This window comes from Oncorhynchus masou, chromosome 15 (genome assembly GCF_036934945.1).
Source record: "Oncorhynchus masou masou isolate Uvic2021 chromosome 15, UVic_Omas_1.1, whole genome shotgun sequence".
Classification (NCBI taxonomy): domain Eukaryota; kingdom Metazoa; phylum Chordata; class Actinopteri; order Salmoniformes; family Salmonidae; genus Oncorhynchus; species Oncorhynchus masou.
The window spans coordinates 73,509,478-73,528,265 of NC_088226.1; the positions used below are offsets into that span (position 1 = coordinate 73,509,478).

Here is an 18,788-nt window from a genome sequence, read left to right on the forward strand (position 1 = left end):
ACTGGTAACTACAGTAGACTGGTAACTACAGTAGACTGGTAACTACAGTAGACTGGTAACTACAGTAGACTGGTAACTACAGTAGACTGGGATATAGACTGGTAACTACAGTAGACTGGTAACTACAGTAGACTGGTAACTACAGTAGACTGGTATATAGACTGGTAACTACAGTAGACTGGTAACTACAGTAGACTGGTATATAGACTGGTAACTACAGTAGACTGGTATATAGACTGGTAACTACAGTAGACTGGTAACTACAGTAGACTGGTATATAGACTGGTAACTACAGTAGACTGGTAACTACAGTAGACTGGTATATAGACTGGTAACTACAGTAGACTGGTATATAGACTGGTAACTACAGTAGACTGGTAACTACAGTAGACTGGTATATAGACTGGTAACTACAGTAGACTGGTAACTACAGTAGACTGGGATATAGACTGGTAACTACAGTAGACTGGTAACTACAGTAGACTGGTAACTACAGTAGACTGGGATATAGACTGGTAACTACAGTAGACTGGTAACTACAGTAGACTGGTAACTACAGTAGACTGGGATATAGACTGGTAACTACAGTAGACTGGTAACTACAGTAGACTGGGATATAGACTGGTAACTACAGTAGACTGGTAACTACAGTAGACTGGTAACTACAATAGACTGGGATATAGACTGGTAACTACAGTAGACTGGTAACTACAGTAGACTGGTATATAGACTGGTAACTACAGTAGACTGGTAACTACAGTAGACTGGGATATAGACTGGTAACTACAGTAGACTGGTAACTACAGTAGACTGGTATATAGACTGGTAACTACAGTAGACTGGTAACTACAGTAGACTGGGATATAGACTGGTAACTACAGTAGACTGGTATATAGACTGGTAACTACAGTAGACTGGTATATAGACTGGTAACTACAGTAGACTGGGATATAGACTGATAACTACAGTAGACTGGGATATAGACTGGTAACTACAGTAGACTGGGATATAGACTGGTAACTACAGTAGACTGGTATATAGACTGGTAACTACAGTAGACTGGTATATAGACTGGTAACTACAGTAGACTGGTATATAGACTGGTAACTACAGTAGACTAGTATATAGACTGGTAACGACAGTAGACTGGTATATAGACTGGTAACTACAGTAGACTGGTAACTACAGTAGACTGGTAACTACAGTAGACTGGGATATAGACTGGTAACTACAGTAGACTGGTAACTACAGTAGACTGGTAACTACAGTAGACTGGGATATAGACTGGTAACTACAGTAGACTGGTAACTACAGTAGACTGGTATATAGACTGGTAACTACAGTAGACTGGTATATAGACTGGTAACTACAGTAGACTGGTAACTACAGTAGACTGGTATATAGACTGGTAACTACAGTAGACTGGTAACTACAGTAGACTGGTATATAGACTGGTAACTACAGTAGACTGGTATATAGACTGGTAACTACAGTAGACTGGTAACTACAGTAGACTGGTATATAGACTGGTAACTACAGTAGACTGGTAACTACAGTAGACTGGGATATAGACTGGTAACTACAGTAGACTGGTAACTACAGTAGACTGGTAACTACAGTAGACTGGGATATAGACTGGTAACTACAGTAGACTGGTAACTACAGTAGACTGGTAACTACAGTAGACTGGGATATAGACTGGTAACTACAGTAGACTGGTAACTACAGTAGACTGGGATATAGACTGGTAACTACAGTAGACTGGTAACTACAGTAGACTGGTAACTACAATAGACTGGGATATAGACTGGTAACTACAGTAGACTGGTAACTACAGTAGACTGGTATATAGACTGGTAACTACAGTAGACTGGTAACTACAGTAGACTGGGATATAGACTGGTAACTACAGTAGACTGGTAACTACAGTAGACTGGTATATAGACTGGTAACTACAGTAGACTGGTAACTACAGTAGACTGGGATATAGACTGGTAACTACAGTAGACTGGTATATAGACTGGTAACTACAGTAGACTGGTATATAGACTGGTAACTACAGTAGACTGGGATATAGACTGGTAACTACAGTAGACTGGGATATAGACTGGTAACTACAGTAGACTGGTATATAGACTGGTAACTACAGTAGACTGGTATATAGACTGGTAACTACAGTAGACTGGTATATAGACTGGTAACTACAGTAGACTGGTATATAGACTGGTAACTACAGTAGACTGGTAACTACAGTAGACTGGGATATAGACTGGTAACTACAGTAGACTGGTAACTACAGTAGACTGGGATATAGACTGGTAACTACAGTAGACTGGTATATAGACTGGTAACTACAGTAGACTGGGATATAGACTGATAACTACAGTAGACTGGGATATAGACTGGTAACTACAGTAGACTGGTAACTACAGTAGACTGGGATATAGACTGGTAACTACAGTAGACTGGTAACTACAGTAGACTGGGATATAGACTGGTAACTACAGTAGACTGGTAACTACAGTAGACTGGTATATAGACTGGTAACTACAGTAGACTGGTAACTACAGTAGACTGGTATATAGACTGGTAACTACAGTAGACTGGTAACTACAGTAGACTGGGATATAGACTGGTAACTACAGTAGACTGGTAACTACAGTAGACTGGTAACTACAGTAGACTGGGATATAGACTGGTAACTACAGTAGACTGGTAACTACAGTAGACTGGTATATAGACTGGTAACTACAGTAGACTGGTAACTACAGTAGACTGGGATATAGACTGGTAACTACAGTAGACTGGTAACTACAGTAGACTGGTATATAGACTGGTAACTACAGTAGACTGGTAACTACAGTAGACTGGTATATAGACTGGTAACTACAGTAGACTGGTATATAGACTGGTAACTACAGTAGATTGGTATATAGACTGGTAACTACAGTAGACTGGGATATAGACTGATAACTACAGTAGACTGGGATATAGACTGGTAACTACAGTAGACTGGTATATAGACTGGTAACTACAGTAGACTGGTATATAGACTGGTAACTACAGTAGACTGGTATATAGACTGGTAACTACAGTAGACTGGTATATAGACTGGTAACTACAGTAGACTGGTATATAGACTGGTAATAACAGTAGACTGGTATATAGACTGGTAACTACAGTAGACTGGTATATAGACTGGTAACTACAGTAGACTGGTATATAGACTGGTAACTACAGTAGACTGGTATTTAGACTGTTATAACCAGTTATAATGTCCACATAGTTATAACCAGTTATAATGTTCTCATAGTTATAACTAGTTATAATGTCCTTATTTGGACTCCATTTCATATTAAATTGGTAAAACTACACACAGAACATATACAGTAGCTTCTATTATGAAAGACATGTATTTTTTGCCCAGTAAGTAAACATGTGTGACGCACCCCTTGGATTTGGTTTTATGTAGAAACATTTGAAATTGTGTTTTTTTACATTGGATTAAAGTACAGACTCTACAGAGTTAGAAAATGGTATATCATACACTACAGTTGAGGAACAATGGGAAAGTAATTCTGCTTTGAAAGTTGATAAACTTGTACACCTTACCTTTGAGAAAATCGCCTTTTGAAAGCTTTGCTATCTAGTGAAGAGGTCTTCTTTGTCTACACCCATTCAGCATCGATCCTCTTTAAGCTTTAGCCCCACCGTCTCGAAGCTCACACTGGACGCTCAAGAAGAAAAACATTAGTTTACCTCCTGGATAACATATAAACAGCCTAACCAACTTTGCTGGCAACAACAACGTCATTGTGCTTTTTTTGTAGACTTTTAATGACACCGGTCATATTCAACGGGTGTTGTACCCACGTCACATAACGTTAGCTAACGAGCCAGACAGCTAACGTTAGATAGTTAAACAACAATGAACAGTGCCAACAATGCCACAGTTTTGGGAGCTAACCAACCAGGTTCATTGTTAGCTCGCTAACATTAGGCTCTAACTGGAACAGCAAACGGCTCTGGGAAACAAATAATAATGTCAGCTAGGGAGCCAGCCAGCTAACATTAGCTAGCTAGCTAGCTAGCAGTACACTATAGCTTAAGACATATAGCTAGCTAGCTAACAGTACACTTTAGCTTGAAATTAACCTGTTGATGCTCTGGGGGCGCTATTTCATTTTTGGATGAAAAACGTTCCCGTTTTAAACAAGATATTTTGTCACAAAAAGATGCTCGACTATGCATATAATTGATAGCATTCGAAAGAAAACACTCTGACGTGTCCAGAACTACCGAGATATTTTCTGTGCGTGCCCTAGAACGTGAGCTTCAGGCAAAACCAAGATGAGACGGCATCCAGGAAATGAACAGGATTTTTGAGGCTCTGTTTTCCATTGTCTCCTTATATGGCTGTGAATGCGAGAGGAATGAGCCTGCCCTTTCTGTTGTTTCCCCAAGGTGTCTGCAGCATTGTGACGTATTTGTAGGCAGATCATTGGAAGATTGACCATAAGAGACCACATTTACCAGGTGTCCGCCCGGTGTCCTGCGCCGAAATTGGTGCGCAAAAGTCACCTACCAGTATTTTTCCATGGGATACAGAGAGGAAAGCAAGCTTCCACGAACTGCATATCAATGGAGAGATATGTGAAAAAACACCTTGGGGATTGATTCCAAACAACGTTTGCCATGTTTCGGTCGATATTATGTAGTTAATCCGGAAAAAGTTTTACGTTGTAGGTGACTGAATTTTCGGTTCGTTTCGGTAGCCAGACGCAATGTAGAAAACGGAACGATTTCTCCTACACACAGACGCTTTCAGGAAAAACTGCGCATTTGGTATGTAACTGAGAGTCTCCTCATTGAAAACATCAGAAGCTCTTCAAAGGTAAATGATTTTATTTATTTGGTTATCTGGTTTTTGTGAAAATGTTGCGTGCTAAATGCTACTCAAAATGCTATGCTAGCTTTGCATACTCTTACACAAATTAGTCAATTTCTATGGTTCAAAAGCATATTTTGAAAATCTGAGATGACAGTGTTGTTAAGAAAAGGCTAAGCTTGAGAGCAGACGCATTATTTTCATTTTATTTGCGATTTTCAGAAATCGTTAACGTTGCGTTATGCTAATAAGCCTGAGGCTTTAGTCACAAACCCGGATCCGGGATGGGGAGTTCCAAGAAGTTAAACCACTTTCTGTCAAAATTAGAAAATGAGTAATATCTGAAAATGTAGCTAGCTATCTTAACTGTATACATTATCGTGCATGGACGTGTCTCCCTGTCAGGAATGCCATGCCACGGTTGCCATGGTTGCCCTTAGTTTGAAGATGTAATCCGGAGACAGGTGTTTTCTCCATCTCTTTAGCTATCATACTCTAATTCCGCTGATTTCAAAACTCGATCCTTCAGAAAGTGGAGAGCAACACTTATGCAGCTCCACTGCACAATACATCTGTTTTTAAAAGCCACGTTCGACAGGATAACCAACACAAACTGACGAGTTGTCACCTATTGGTTAGAGCCTGTAAGGAAGCATTTCACTGTAAGGTCACCTATTGGTTAGAGCCTGTAAGGAAGCATTTCACTGTAAGGTCACCTATTGGTTAGAGCCTGTAAGTCAGCATTTCACTGTATGGTTTCATCTGTTGCATTCGGCACACGTGACAAATAAACTTTGATTTGAGTTGATCAAAAAATCTGTCATTCTGCCCCTGAACAGGCAGTTAACCCACTGTTCCTCAGTAGGCCGTCATTGTAATTAAGAATTTGTTCTTACGTGACTTTCCTGGATAAATTTAAATTAAAAAAATATCTATATACCAATAATCAAAGTAAAGCTTTGGCATGTCATTGGGCCACATGTTGTTACTCATCATTAAATATATTGAGGCAAAACTACAGACAGTAGCCTACAATTAGCAAAACAGATCTCCATTTGAATGAACACGAAATTGATTTCAACATTATTGAATTATATAGGCCTACACTCTTAGAAGAAAATGTTCCTTAAAGGTTCTTCAGATGTCCTCATAGGAGAACATTTTTTAAGTCGCTCTGGATAAGAGCGTCTGCTAAATGACTTAAATGTAAATGTAAATGTTTTAGTTCCAGGTAGAACCATTTTTGGTTCCATGTAGAACCCTCTGTGGAAAGGGTTTTTTCCTGGAACCAACAAAGGTTCTTCAAAGGGTTCTCCGAAGAACCTTTTTAGGTTCTTAGATATACCCTTTTTTTTCAAAGAGTGGATGTAGCCTACAGAGAAATCAGCAGGTGGGAAGTCTGGGAGTTGAGAGAGAGAACTTGGGTCAATACAAACGGCACAATTACTCTCGAAATGTGGACAAACGATTTTCGGGAAAAACGGATACTTGTGCCTTACAGCCCATTACCTAAACAATGAGTGGTTGAGCGCAAAGCTGCAGGTAATAATAATAAGGCCAGAAAACTGCAGATCACAGAAGATATTGAAAGAAGACGTTCTTGTCGATTTCCTCTATCGCTTCAAAGACACACTCATCCTGGAGGTGGTGTCAGAGGGGAGACACCATGAAGAGTCACCTACAGCTGGAGGTGTCAGAGAGGAGACACCGTGAAGAGTCACCTACAGCTGGAGGTGTCAGAGAGGAGACACCATGAAGAGTCACCTACAGCTGGAGGTGTCAGAGAGGAGACACCATGAAGAGTCACCTACAGCTGGAGGTGTCAGAGAGGAGACACCGTGAAGAGTCACCTACAGCTGGAGGTGTCAGAGAGGAGACACCATGAAGAGTCACCTACAGCTGGAGGTGTCAGAGAGGAGACACCATGAAGAGTCACCTACAGCTGGAGGTGTAAGAGAGGCCACACTCGTCCTGGAGGTGTCAGAGAGGAGACACCATGAAGAGTCACCTACAGCTGGAGGTGTCAGAGAGGCCACACTCGTCCTGGAGGTGTCAGAGAGGAGACACCATGAAGAGTCACCTACAGCTGGAGGTGTAAGAGAGGCCACACTCGTCCTGAAGGTGTCAGAGAGGAGACACCATGAATAGTCACCTACAGCTGGAGGTGTCAGAGAGGCCACACTCGTCCTGGAGGTGTCAGAGAGGCCACACTCGTCCTGGAGGTGTCAGAGAGGAGACACCATGAAGAGTCACCTACAGCTGGAGGTGTCAGAGAGGAGACACCAAGAAGAGTCACCTACAGCTGGAGGTGTCAGAGAGGCCACACTCGTCCTGGAGGTGTCAGAGAGGAGACACCATGAAGAGTCACCTACAGCTGGAGGTGTCAGAGAGGAGACACCATGAAGAGTCACCTACAGCTGGAGGTGTCAGAGAGGAGACACCATAAAGAGTCACCTACAGCTGGGGTGTCAGAGGGGAGACACCATAAAGAGTCACCTACAGCTGGAGATGGGGTGTCAGAGAGGAGACACCATAAAGAGTCACCTACAGCTGGGGTGTCAGAGGGGAGACACCATAAAGAGTCACCTACAGCTGGAGATGGGGTGTCAGAGGGGAGACACCATAAAGAGTCACCTACAGCTGGAGATGGGGTGTCAGAGAGGAGACACCATAAAGAGTCACCTACAGCTGGAGGTGTCAGAGAGGAGACACCATAAAGAGTCACTTACAGTTGGCTTGTCCTCTCTGTCAGAGACTGTGTTGTATCATAGTTAGTTATCTGTCTCATGTTAGACTCCCAGGATCCCCTGGACCAGCATGGGGAACCAACCTCCCAACCAGCCTCCCAACCAGCCCCCCAACCAGCCTCCGAACCAGCCCCCCAACCAACCCCCCAACCAGCCCCCCAACCAGCCCCCAACCAGCCCCCAACCAGCCCCCAACCAGCCCCCAACCAGCCCCCAACCAGCCCCCCAACCAGCCCCCAACCAGCCCCCAACCAGCCCCCAACCAGCCCCCAACCAGCCCCCAACCAGCCTCCCAACCAGCCTCCCAACCAGCCTCCCAACCAGCCCCCCCACCAGCCCCCAACCAGCCCCCAACCAACCCCCCAACCAGCCTCCCAACCAACCTCCCAACCAGCCTCCCAACCAGCCCCCCAACCAGCCCTCCCAACCAACCCCCCAACCAGCCTCCCAACCAGCCCCCCAACCAGCCTCTCAACCAGCCCCTCAACCAGCCTCCCAACCAGCCTCCCAACCAGCCTCCCAACCAGCCTCCCAACCAGCCCCCCAACCAGCCTCCCAACCAACCTCCCAACCAGCCTCCCAACCAGCCTCCCAACCAGCCCCCAACCAGCCTCCCAACCAGCCTCCCAACCAGCCTCCCAACCAGCCTCCCAACCAGCCTCCCAACCAGCCTCCCAACCAGCCTCCCAACCAGCCCCTCAACCAGCCTCCTAACCAGCCTCCCAACCAGCCCCTCAACCAGCCCCCAACCAGCCTCCCAACCAGCCTCCCAACCAGCCTCCCAACCAGCCCCCAACCAGCCCCCCAACCAGCCCCCCAACCAGCCTCCCAACCAGCCCCCCAACCAGCCCCCAACCAGCCCCCAACCAGCCCCCAACCAACCCCCCAACCAGCCCCCAACCAGCCTCCCAACCAACCCCCCAACCAGCCTCCCAACCAGACCCCAACCAGCCCCCCAACCAACCTCCCAACCAACCTCCCAACCAGCCTCCCAACCAGCCCCCCAACCAGCCTCCCAACCAGCCCCCCAACCAGCCCCCCAACCAGCCTCCCAACCAACCCCCAACCAGCCCCCAACCAGCCCCCCAACCAGCCTCCCAACCAGCCCCCCAACCAGCCTCCCAACCAGCCTCCCAACCAGCCCCCCAACCAGCCCCCCAACCAGCCTCCCAACCAACCCCCCAACCAGCCTCCCAACCAGCCCCCAACCAACCTCCCAACCAACCTCCCAACCAGCCTCCCAACCAACCCCCCAACCAGCCTCCCAACCAGCCCCCAACCAGCCCCCAACCAGCCTCCCAACCAACCCCCCAACCAGCCCCCAACCAGCCCCCAACCAGCCTCTCAACCAGCCCCCCAACCAGCCCCCAACCAACCCCCAACCAGCCTCCCAACCAGCCTCCCAACCAGCCCCCAACCAACCCCCCAACCAGCCTCCCAACCAGCCCCCAACCAGCCCCCAACCAACCCCCCAACCAGCCCCCCAACCAGCCCCCCAACCAGCCTCCCAACCTGCCTCCCAACCAGCCTCCCAACCAACCTCCCAACCAGCCTCCCAACCAGCCTCCCAACCAGCCCCCAACCAGCCCCCAACCAGCCCCCCAACCAACCCCCCAACCAGCCCCCCAACCAGCCTCCCAACCAGCCCCCAACCAGCCTCCCAACCAGCCTCCCAACCAGCCTCCCAACCAGCCCCCAACCAGCCTCCCAACCAGCCCCCCAACCAGCCTCCCAACCAGCCTCCCAACCAGCCTCCCAACCAGCCCCCAACCAGCCTCCCAACCAGCCCCCAACCAGCCCCCCAACCAGCCTCCCAACCAGCCTCCCAACCAGCCCCCCAACCAGCCTCCCAACCAGCCCCCCAACCAGCCTCCCAACCAGCCCCCCAACCAGCCCCCAACCAGCCTCCCAACCAGCCTCCCAACCAGCCCCCAACCAGCCCCCCAACCAGCCCCCCAACCAGCCCCCCAACCAGCCCCCAACCAGCCCCCCAACCAGCCCCCCAACCAGCCCCTCAACCAGCCTCCTAACCAACCTCCCAACCAACCTCCCAACCAGCCTCACCGCTTCAGTAATAACGACCTCATTGGAGCATCTCAAAATAGTTTTTCAAGAACCAACGAGTGGAGAAAAGGAAGTCAGTGTAGACATTCAAATGAACCCGTTTTATCAAAAATAATTTAACCTCAATGTCCTCAAAGGCAAAGACAGTCAGTCACCTTATCTGATTTGAACACCGCTGCATTCCCTTTTACGTTTCTCCTGATATCGTACTCTGAGGCTTCGGGGACCGTGTCCCACAGCGCACCCTATTCCCTATGTAGTGCACTACTTTTGACCAGAGTCCAGCAGAAGTACTGCAATATGTAGGGAATATGGTGCCTAAGACTAAGCCTTTGTTTAAATACCTGCCAACTGAAGTTTCTTGTCTTTGAAAAAAAAACACAGCAACTTGATTGAATAAGTCTTTGCTGGGCCCAGGAAGAAAGTGGGGATAGAAGCTGAATCTAAAATGAAATCTTTAATTGAGGAGAGTGTCAGAGGGGTTGATTTACACTGTTCTGAGAAACACGATGCAAATCCAGCTGTTCTGAGAAACACGATGCAAATCCAGATGTTCTGAGAAACACGATGGGAATCCAGCTGTTCTGGGTAATAAGATGGGAATCCAGCTGTTCTGGGTAATAAGATGGGAATCCAGATGTTCTGGGTAATAAGATGGGAATCCAGCTGTTCTGGGTAATAAGATGGGAATCCAGATGTTCTGAGAAACAAGATGGGAATCCAGATGTTCTGGGTAATAAGATGGGAATCCAGCTGTTCTGGGTAATAAGATGGGAATCCAGATGTTCTGAGAAACAAGATGGGAATCCAGATGTTCTGGGTAATAAGATGGGAATCCAGCTGTTCTGGGTAATAAGATGGGAATCCAGATGTTCTGGGTAACACGATGGGAATCCAGCTGTTCTGGGTAATAAGATGAGAATCCAGCTGTTCTGGGTAATAAGATGGGAATCCAGCCGTTCTGAGAAACACGATGGGAATCCAGATGTTCTGGGTAATAAGATGAGAATCCAGCTGTTCTGAGAAACACGATGGGAATCCAGCCGTTCTGGGTAATAAGATGAGAATCCAGCCGTTCTGAGAAACACGATGGGAATCCAGATGTTCTGAGAAACACGATGGGAATCCAGATGTTCTGAGAAACACGATGGGAATCCAGCCGTTCTGGGTAATAAGATAGAAACCAATGTGATTATTCCCTTATTATTTCTGTCTCGTACCTTTGCATTGTACTTTCTTTCTGTTTCTCTCTCCCTTGTTCTATAACTCTATCCTGTTTCTCTCTCCCTTATTTATTTATTTATTTTACCAGGCAAGTCAGTAAAGAACAAATTCTTATTTTCAATGATGGCCTAGGAACAGTGGGTAAACTGCCTGTTCAGGGGCAGAACGACAGATTTGTACCTTGTCAGCTCGGGGGTTTGAACTCGCAACCTTCCGGTTACTAGTCCAATGCTCTAACCACTAGGCTACCCTGCCTCCCCTATACCTCTATCCTGTTTCTCTCTCTCTTATTCAATACCTCTATCCTGTTTCTCTCTCCCTTATTCCATACCTCTATCCTGTTTCTCTCTCTCTTATTCTATACCTCTATCCTGTTTCTCTCTCCCTTATTCCATACCTCTATCCTGTTTCTCTCTCCCTTATTCCATACCTCTATCCTGTTTCTCTCTCCCTTATTCCATACCTCTATCCTGTTTCTCTCTCCCTTATTCCATACCTCTATCCTGTTTCTCTCTCCCTTATCACATACCTCTATCCTGTTTCTCTCTCCCTTACTCCATACCTCTATCCTGTTTCTCTCTCCCTTATTCCATACCTCTATCCTGTTTCTCTCTCTCTTATTTCCATACCTCTATCCTGTTTCTCTCTCCCTTATTCCATACCTCTATCCTGTTTCTCTCTCCCTTATTCCATACCTCTATCCTGTTTCTCTCTCCCTTATTCCATACCTCCATCCTGTTTCTCTCTCCCTTACTCCTTAAAGAACTAGAACTCACTGAGAGCTCTGTGGCTACTGGCTTCAGAGTTCTAAAGTCCCATTGCAACTAATACAAATCTGAACCCGTCCAGTTGAGTGTAGATTTCCCCAGAAGGCACTGCTTGACAATGTGATTTCATATTTATTCCCAGTGAAGATTTTGAGTCTGTAACTGTGTTTCTCAACGTCTTTATAACCCAGGGACTGGCAAAACTAAAGCGGGGGGGGGGTTCAGTTTCTTGCTCACTTACGGTCACAGGATTTGATACCAGCAACCCTCCAGTGACCAGTTACCTTCCGCCAGACTTGTCCTGTCTTATCCAGGATTCAAAATGGCAACCCTCCGGTTGCTGCCTCGCCTCTCTAACCGCCAGGCTACCTGCCGTGTGTGTGTGTGTGTGTGTGTGTGTGTGTGTGTGTGTGTGTGTGTGTGTGTGTGTGTGTGTGTGTGTGTGTGTGTGTGTGTGTGTGTGTGTGTGTGTGTGTGTGTGTGTGTGTGTGTGTGTTCGTTCGTTCACAGTGTGTTTTATTGGCAGGTTCAAGGGCTGTACTCAGATCTGTCTCTCTCTGTGTGTTTATAGTGTGTTTCAGTGGAAGTTACGGTAAGGGCTGTTCTGAGATCTGCTTGTGCACCAACAACGGGACCTGTAACCCCATCGATGGATCCTGTCAGTGTTTCCCTGGTTGGATAGGAGAAGACTGCTCTCACAGTACGTATGTCTCACTCACTCACTCACTTACTCACTTACTCACTCACTCACTCACTCAGTTTCTCTATATGTCTCTATATCTCTCTCTCTCTCTCTGTCTCTCTCTCTCTGTCTCTGTCTCTTTCTCTCTCTGTCTCTCTGTCTCTGTCTCTGTCTCTGTCTCTGTCTCTCTCTCTCTCTGTCTCTCTGTCTCTGTCTCCAATTTCAATTCTAAGGGCAGATAAAGATAAAGACAAAAGTGTTTTTAAACTATGTGCAAATAGTTGGAGTATCATTAGTAGGGGAAGATAAATACACAGATAAATATTGGTATTTACTATGTTGTTTGGGCACCTCTGGTATCCCTGTTGTCATGGAAACAAGTCACAAATCCTGCTGCACATTTCAGTATTTTGCCAAACATAAATGGGAGTCAATGTTTTGATTTGTTTTCTCTTTGATTTGTGGGTCTGTGTGATCAGTGGGAAAATATGTGTCTCTAATACGGTCATACATTTGGCAGGAGGTTAGGAAGTGCAGCTCAGATTCCAACTCATTTTGTTGGCAGTGAGCACATAGCCTGTCTTCTCTTGAGAGCCATGTCTGCCTACGGCGGCCTTTCTCAATAGCAAGGCTATGCTCACTGACTCTGTACATCGTCAAAGCTTTCCTTAAGTTTGGGTCAGTCACAGTGGTCAGGTATTCTGCCACTGCGTACTCTCTGTTTAGGGCCAAATAGCATTCTAGTTTGCTCTGTTTATTTTGTTAATTCTTTCCAATGTGTCAAGTAATTATCTTTTTTGTTTTCTCATCATTTGGTTCGTTCTAAATGTGTCTGTCCTGGGGCTCTGTGGGGTCTGTTTGTGTTTGTGAACAGAGCCCCAGAGCCCCAAGACCAGCTGGCTGAGGGGACTCTTCTCCAGGTTCATCTCTCTGTAGATGAGGGTTTTTGTGGTCGAATGTTTGGGAATCACTTCCTTTGTAGAATTTAAGTTATTTTCAGGATGTTGATCGTGTATCGTGTATCGTCCTAATTCTGCTCTGCATGCATTATTTGGTGGTTTTTGGTTATTTTTGCAGAATTCTGCATGCAGAGTCTCAATTTGGTGTTTGTCCCATTTTGTGAAGTCTTGGTTGGTGAGCGGACCCCAGACCTCACAACCATAAAGGCCAATGGGTTTTACAACGGATTCACATATTTTTAGCCAGATCCTAATTGGTATGTTGAATTTTATGTTCCTTTTGATGGCATAGAAAGCCCTCCTTGCCTCGTCTCTCAGATCGTTCACAGCTTTGTGGAACTTACCTGTGGTGCCGAGGTATGTTTTAGTTTTTGTGCTCGAGGGCAACGACGTCTAAATGGATTTGTATTTGTGATCCTGGTTTTTGGAAAACCATTTGTTTTGTCTTACTGAGATTTACTCTCAGGGCCCAGGTCTGATAGAATCTGTGCAGAATATCTAGGTGCTGCTGTAGGCCCTCCTTGGCTGGGTAACAGAGGGTGAGGCCGAGTGCTGCAGACTGTTCTAGTGCCCTCTTCAATTCTCTCTCCCCCTCCTGCTCCTCCTCTTCTCTCTGCAGGTATTTCGACGGTAATGTGGATAAGCTGTTCTCAGAGTGCCACGTCATCAACCCCTGTAACCCCGGCCCTCTTGCCTTGTCTCTTATTAAATCGTTCAGACTTTAATTTTAATAAAAATATTTCACCTTTATTTAACCAGGTAGGCTAGTTGAGAACAAGTCCTCATTTACAACTGCAACCTGGTCAAGATAAAGCAAAGCAGTTTGACACATACAACGATACAGAGTTACACATGGAGTAAACAATGAACAAGCCAATAACACAAACAAGTCAATGACACAGTAGAGAAAAGAAAGTCTATATCCAGTGTGTGCAAAAGGCATGAGGAGGTAAGGCAATAAATAGGCCACAGGAGCAAATAATTACAATTTAGCAGATTAACACTGGAGTAATAAATGAGCAGATGATGATGTGCAAGTACTGGTGTGCAAAAGAGCATAAAATAAAATAACATAAAAACAGTATGGGGATGAGGTAGGTAGATTGGATGGGCTATTTACAGTTGGACATTACCTGCTGGAACGTGTGCTACGGGTGGGTGTTGCCATCGTGACCAGTGAACTGAGATAAGGCGGAGCTTTACCTAGCATGGACTTATAGATGACCTGGAGCCAGTGGGTCTGGCGACGAATATGTAGCGAGGGCCAGCCGACTAGAGCATACAGGTCACAGTGGTGGGTGGTATAAGGTGATTTGGTAACAAAACAGATGGCACTGTGATAAACTGCATCCAGTTTGCTGAGTAGAGTATTGGAAGCTATTTTGTAGATGATATCGCCGAAGTTGAGGATCGGTAGGATAGTCCATGTTAGGGTAAGTTTGCTCAGGACATTGTTTTCGGTGAGGAAATGTTGGTGTCTGCTGTTGATGATACTGCAGAAGATGCCACTGTAGTTATTGGGGTCAGATTTGTCTCCACTTTTGTGGATTGAGGTGATCAAATCTTGGGGAAGATGTCAGAGCTGAGGATAATGTTGAAAAGTTTAACCTTTCTAGCGTGGAACCCCTCGACAACATTCTGCTGAAAAGGCAGAGCGCGAAATTGAAAAAATATTTTGGGGAATTTCACATATTAAAGTACGGGGATTCTATTGTGGGGCTTGCGAAAGTATTCATCCCCTTGGCATTTTTCCTATTTTGTTGCATTACAACCTGGAATTAAAATAGATTTTTCAGGGGGGGGTTGTATCATTTGATTTACACAACATGCCTACCACTTTGAAGATGCAACATATTTTTTTATTGTGAAACAAACAAGAAATAAGACAAAAAAAATGAAAACTTTAGCGTGCATAACTATTCACCCTCCAAAATCAATACTTTGTAGAGACACCTTTTGCAGAAATTACAGCTGCAAGTCTCTTGGGGTATGTCTCTATAAGCTTGGCACATCTAGCCACTGGGATTTTTGCCCATTCGTCAAGGCAAAACTGCTCCAGCTCCTTCAAGTTGAATGGGTTCCGCCGGTGTACAGCAATCTTTAAGTCATACCACAGATTCTCAATTGGATTGAGGTCTGGGCTTTGACTAGAGGTTTCCCCTTAAACCACTCGAGTGTTGCTTTAGCAGTATGCTTAGGGTCATTGTCCTGCTGGAAGGTGAACCTCCATCTCAGTCTCAAATCTCTGGAAGACAAACAGGTTTCCCTCAAGAATTTACCTGTATTTAGCCCCATCCATCATTCCTTCAATTCTAACCAGTTTTCCAGTCCCTGCCGATGAAAAACACAGGATGGTGTTCTCAGGGTGACGAGAGGTGTTGAGTTTGCGCAAGACAGCATTTTCCTTGATGGCCAAAAAGGTCATATCTGACCAGAGTACCTTCTTCCATATGTTTGGGGATGGTGTTCTCAGGGTGACGAGAGGTGTTGAGTTTGCGCAAGACAGCATTTTCCTTGATGGCCAAAAAGGTCTTATCTGACCAGAGTACCTTCTTCCATATGTTTGGGGATGGTGTTCTCAGGGTGACGAGAGGTGTTGAGTTTGCGCAAGACATAGCATTTTCCTTGATGGCCAAAAAGGTCTTATCTGACCAGAGTACCTTCTTCCATATGTTTGGGGATGGTGTTCTCAGGGTGACGAGAGGTGTTGAGTTTGCGCAAGACATAGCATTTTCCTTGATGGCCAAAAAGATCTTATCTGACCAGAGTACCTTCTTCCATATGTTTGGGGAGTCTCCCACATGCCTTTTGGCGAACACCAAACGTGTTTGCTTATTTCTTTCTGTTCTTTCACTTTTGGATGAAAGGCGTGCCCTGAGTAAACTGCCTCCTACTCTTTCCTAGATGGGAATATATGCATATTATTACTGGTGGATAGAAAACACTCTGAAGTTCCTAAAAGTGTTTGAATTCTGTCTGTGAGTATAACAGAACTCATATGGCAGACAAAAACCTGAGAAGAAATCCAAACAGGAAGTGAGAACTCGATTTTGAAAACAGTGCCATTTGAAGTCCATTTTAGATATGGATGTGCATGCACTTCCTAGGGCTTCCACAAGATGTCGCCGTCTTTAGATTCTGGTTGTATGATTCTACTATAAAGGAGGGGCTCATAGGAGCTCTTTGAGTGAGTGGTCTGGCAGAAAGCCTAGGTCTCATTGCGCGTGGGCACGAGAGAGTGTCCTCCCATTCCAATGCTTTTCTTCAGACAATGAAATTCTCCGGTTGGAACCTTATTGCTGATAAATGCTTAAAAACATCCTAAATATGGATTGCATACATCATTTGACTTGTTTCTACGACCTGTAACGGAAGTTTTTTGAGTTTTTGTCTGGAGGAATTGCTCATGCTTTTTGAGGATGGAATGCTGGGCTGAACAAGCTAACAAGTGGCTAAATGATGGGCTTTATGGAACTTTATGGAACAAGTCAGTCATTTATTGTCGAACTTCCTGGAACTGCCTTCTGATGAAGATATTCAAAGGTAAGTGAATATTTATAGTGTTTTTTTGTAGCTTCTGTTGACGCCAAAAATGGCGTCTATTTCTTTGGCTAATTTGGCTTCTGTTCTCGGATTATTCTTTTTCCGTAAAGTTTTTTTTTTAAATCTGACACAGCGGTTGCATAGAGGAAAAGTTGTTTATCTTTAATTCTGTGAATAAGACTTGCATCTTTTATCAATTAATATATAATTATTATAATTATAATTATATATTAATATAATTGTTTATTTTCAATGAGTATTTCTGCAAAATCACCGGATGTTTTGGAATCATAATCGTAACGCGCAGTAATGTTATATATATATATATATATATATGCACATTATCGAACAAAACACACAATACATGTATAACATGATGTCCTATGAGTGTCATCTGATGGAGATAATCAAAGGTTAGTGATTCATTTTATCTATATTTCTGCTTTTGTGACTCTATCCTTGGCTGTGAAAAATGGCTGTGTGTGCTTTTGAATTTGATGGTGATCTAACATAAATATATTGTCAGGATTTGGCCAGGGTTGTTCCGGGTTTTGGTTACTAGATGCCCCCATTGTGCTTTTTGACCTTATGTTTTTTCCCTTGTTCCCCATTATTATTTGCACCTGTGCCTCGTTTTCCCCTGATTGTATTTAAACCCTTAGTTTCCCTCAGTTCTGTGCTCTGTGTTTGTATGTTAGCACCCAGCCCTAGTGTTCTGTGTGCTCTTGTCGATTCCGGTGGACGCTCTTGTGGAATTCTGTTTTTTGTTTTTGTTTTTGAGTATCTTTTGAGGCTTTTTTGTGCTATACCCACCACCTTGTGGATTTGCCTTTTTGTATTGAAGGACTTCTCTTTTTACTTTATTAAATACACCGTCTTAAGTACTGCTGTGTCTGCCTCATCTTCTGGGTTCTGCTGACTATTCGTGGCTCAGTTGGTTAAGTGACTGTTTCTCACTCCAGAGACCCAGGTTCGTAACCGGGTCCCGACAGAAACACAGAGCCAAAAATGAACCCAGAGGCAGCCAGTTCCCAGGACCTTTTTGCCATGCTGTCCCACCACCAGGAGACTGTCCAACGCCACGAAGCCGCCCTGGTTCAGCAAGAGGCCTTAATGGCTAGACATTCTCATCTTCTGTCGGAGATGCTGACTTCCAATAAGCAAATATCTGATCGTCTTACCCCGGCAACAGTTCCCGTCCCAGTACCTCAGATTCACGTACCCATGGCAGTTAACCCCCTGGCTGAACCTCGTCTTCCACCTCCCCAACGGTTCTCAGGTGATCCAAGTGCTTGTAAAGGGTTTCTCACCCAATGTTCTCTCTCCTTTGAGCTACAACCCTCGTCGTTTCCCACCGACCGGTCTAAGATCGCTTATATCATCACCCTGCTGTCGGAAAAAGCCCTGGCCTGGGCTACTGCTGTGTGGGATGCCCATAGTTCCTGCTGTGCCAGCTACTCTGCCTTTGCTGAGGAATTCAAACGAGTGTTTCAAGGCCCAAGCAGTGGTTCTGACTCAGCCAAACAGCTCCTGACTCTCCACCAAGGTTGGCGCAGCGTGACGGACTATGCCATCCAGTTCCGCACGGTGGCAGCAGCAAGTGGCTGGAACAACGAGGCGCTCACGGTGTGCTTTCTGAAAGGCCTTTCCGACACTATCCAAGATGAACTGGCCACTCGGGAACCACTGGACAATCTCGAGTCCCTGATCAAGTTGGCCTCACGCATTGACCAGCGTCTGAGAGAGAGAGAACTCAACCGTAGACCTCTAGCCCCTATCAGTCCCAGCTCCGAGTCCCCACCTTTATCCTCGCTGGCTCCATCGGAACCCATGCAGATTGGACGCATCTCCCAGGCTGAGAGAGACCGCCGGATGAGGGAGCGACGCTGTCTATATTGCGGCAAACCGGGCCAT

At 45.5% G+C, this 18,788-nt stretch overlaps 1 protein-coding gene across 1 annotated transcript in view; it reads left to right on the top strand.

Moving 5' to 3' along the window:
• The window catches only part of megf11 (multiple EGF-like-domains 11), a 551,700-nt gene that overhangs the window by 492,966 nt on the left and 39,946 nt on the right, over positions 1-18,788 (top strand). Inside the window, exon 18 of the mRNA XM_064990212.1 lies at positions 12,262-12,390. Within this exon, the coding sequence (XP_064846284.1) occupies positions 12,262-12,390 (129 nt within the window). The remainder of the gene's footprint in view (positions 1-12,261; positions 12,391-18,788) is intronic.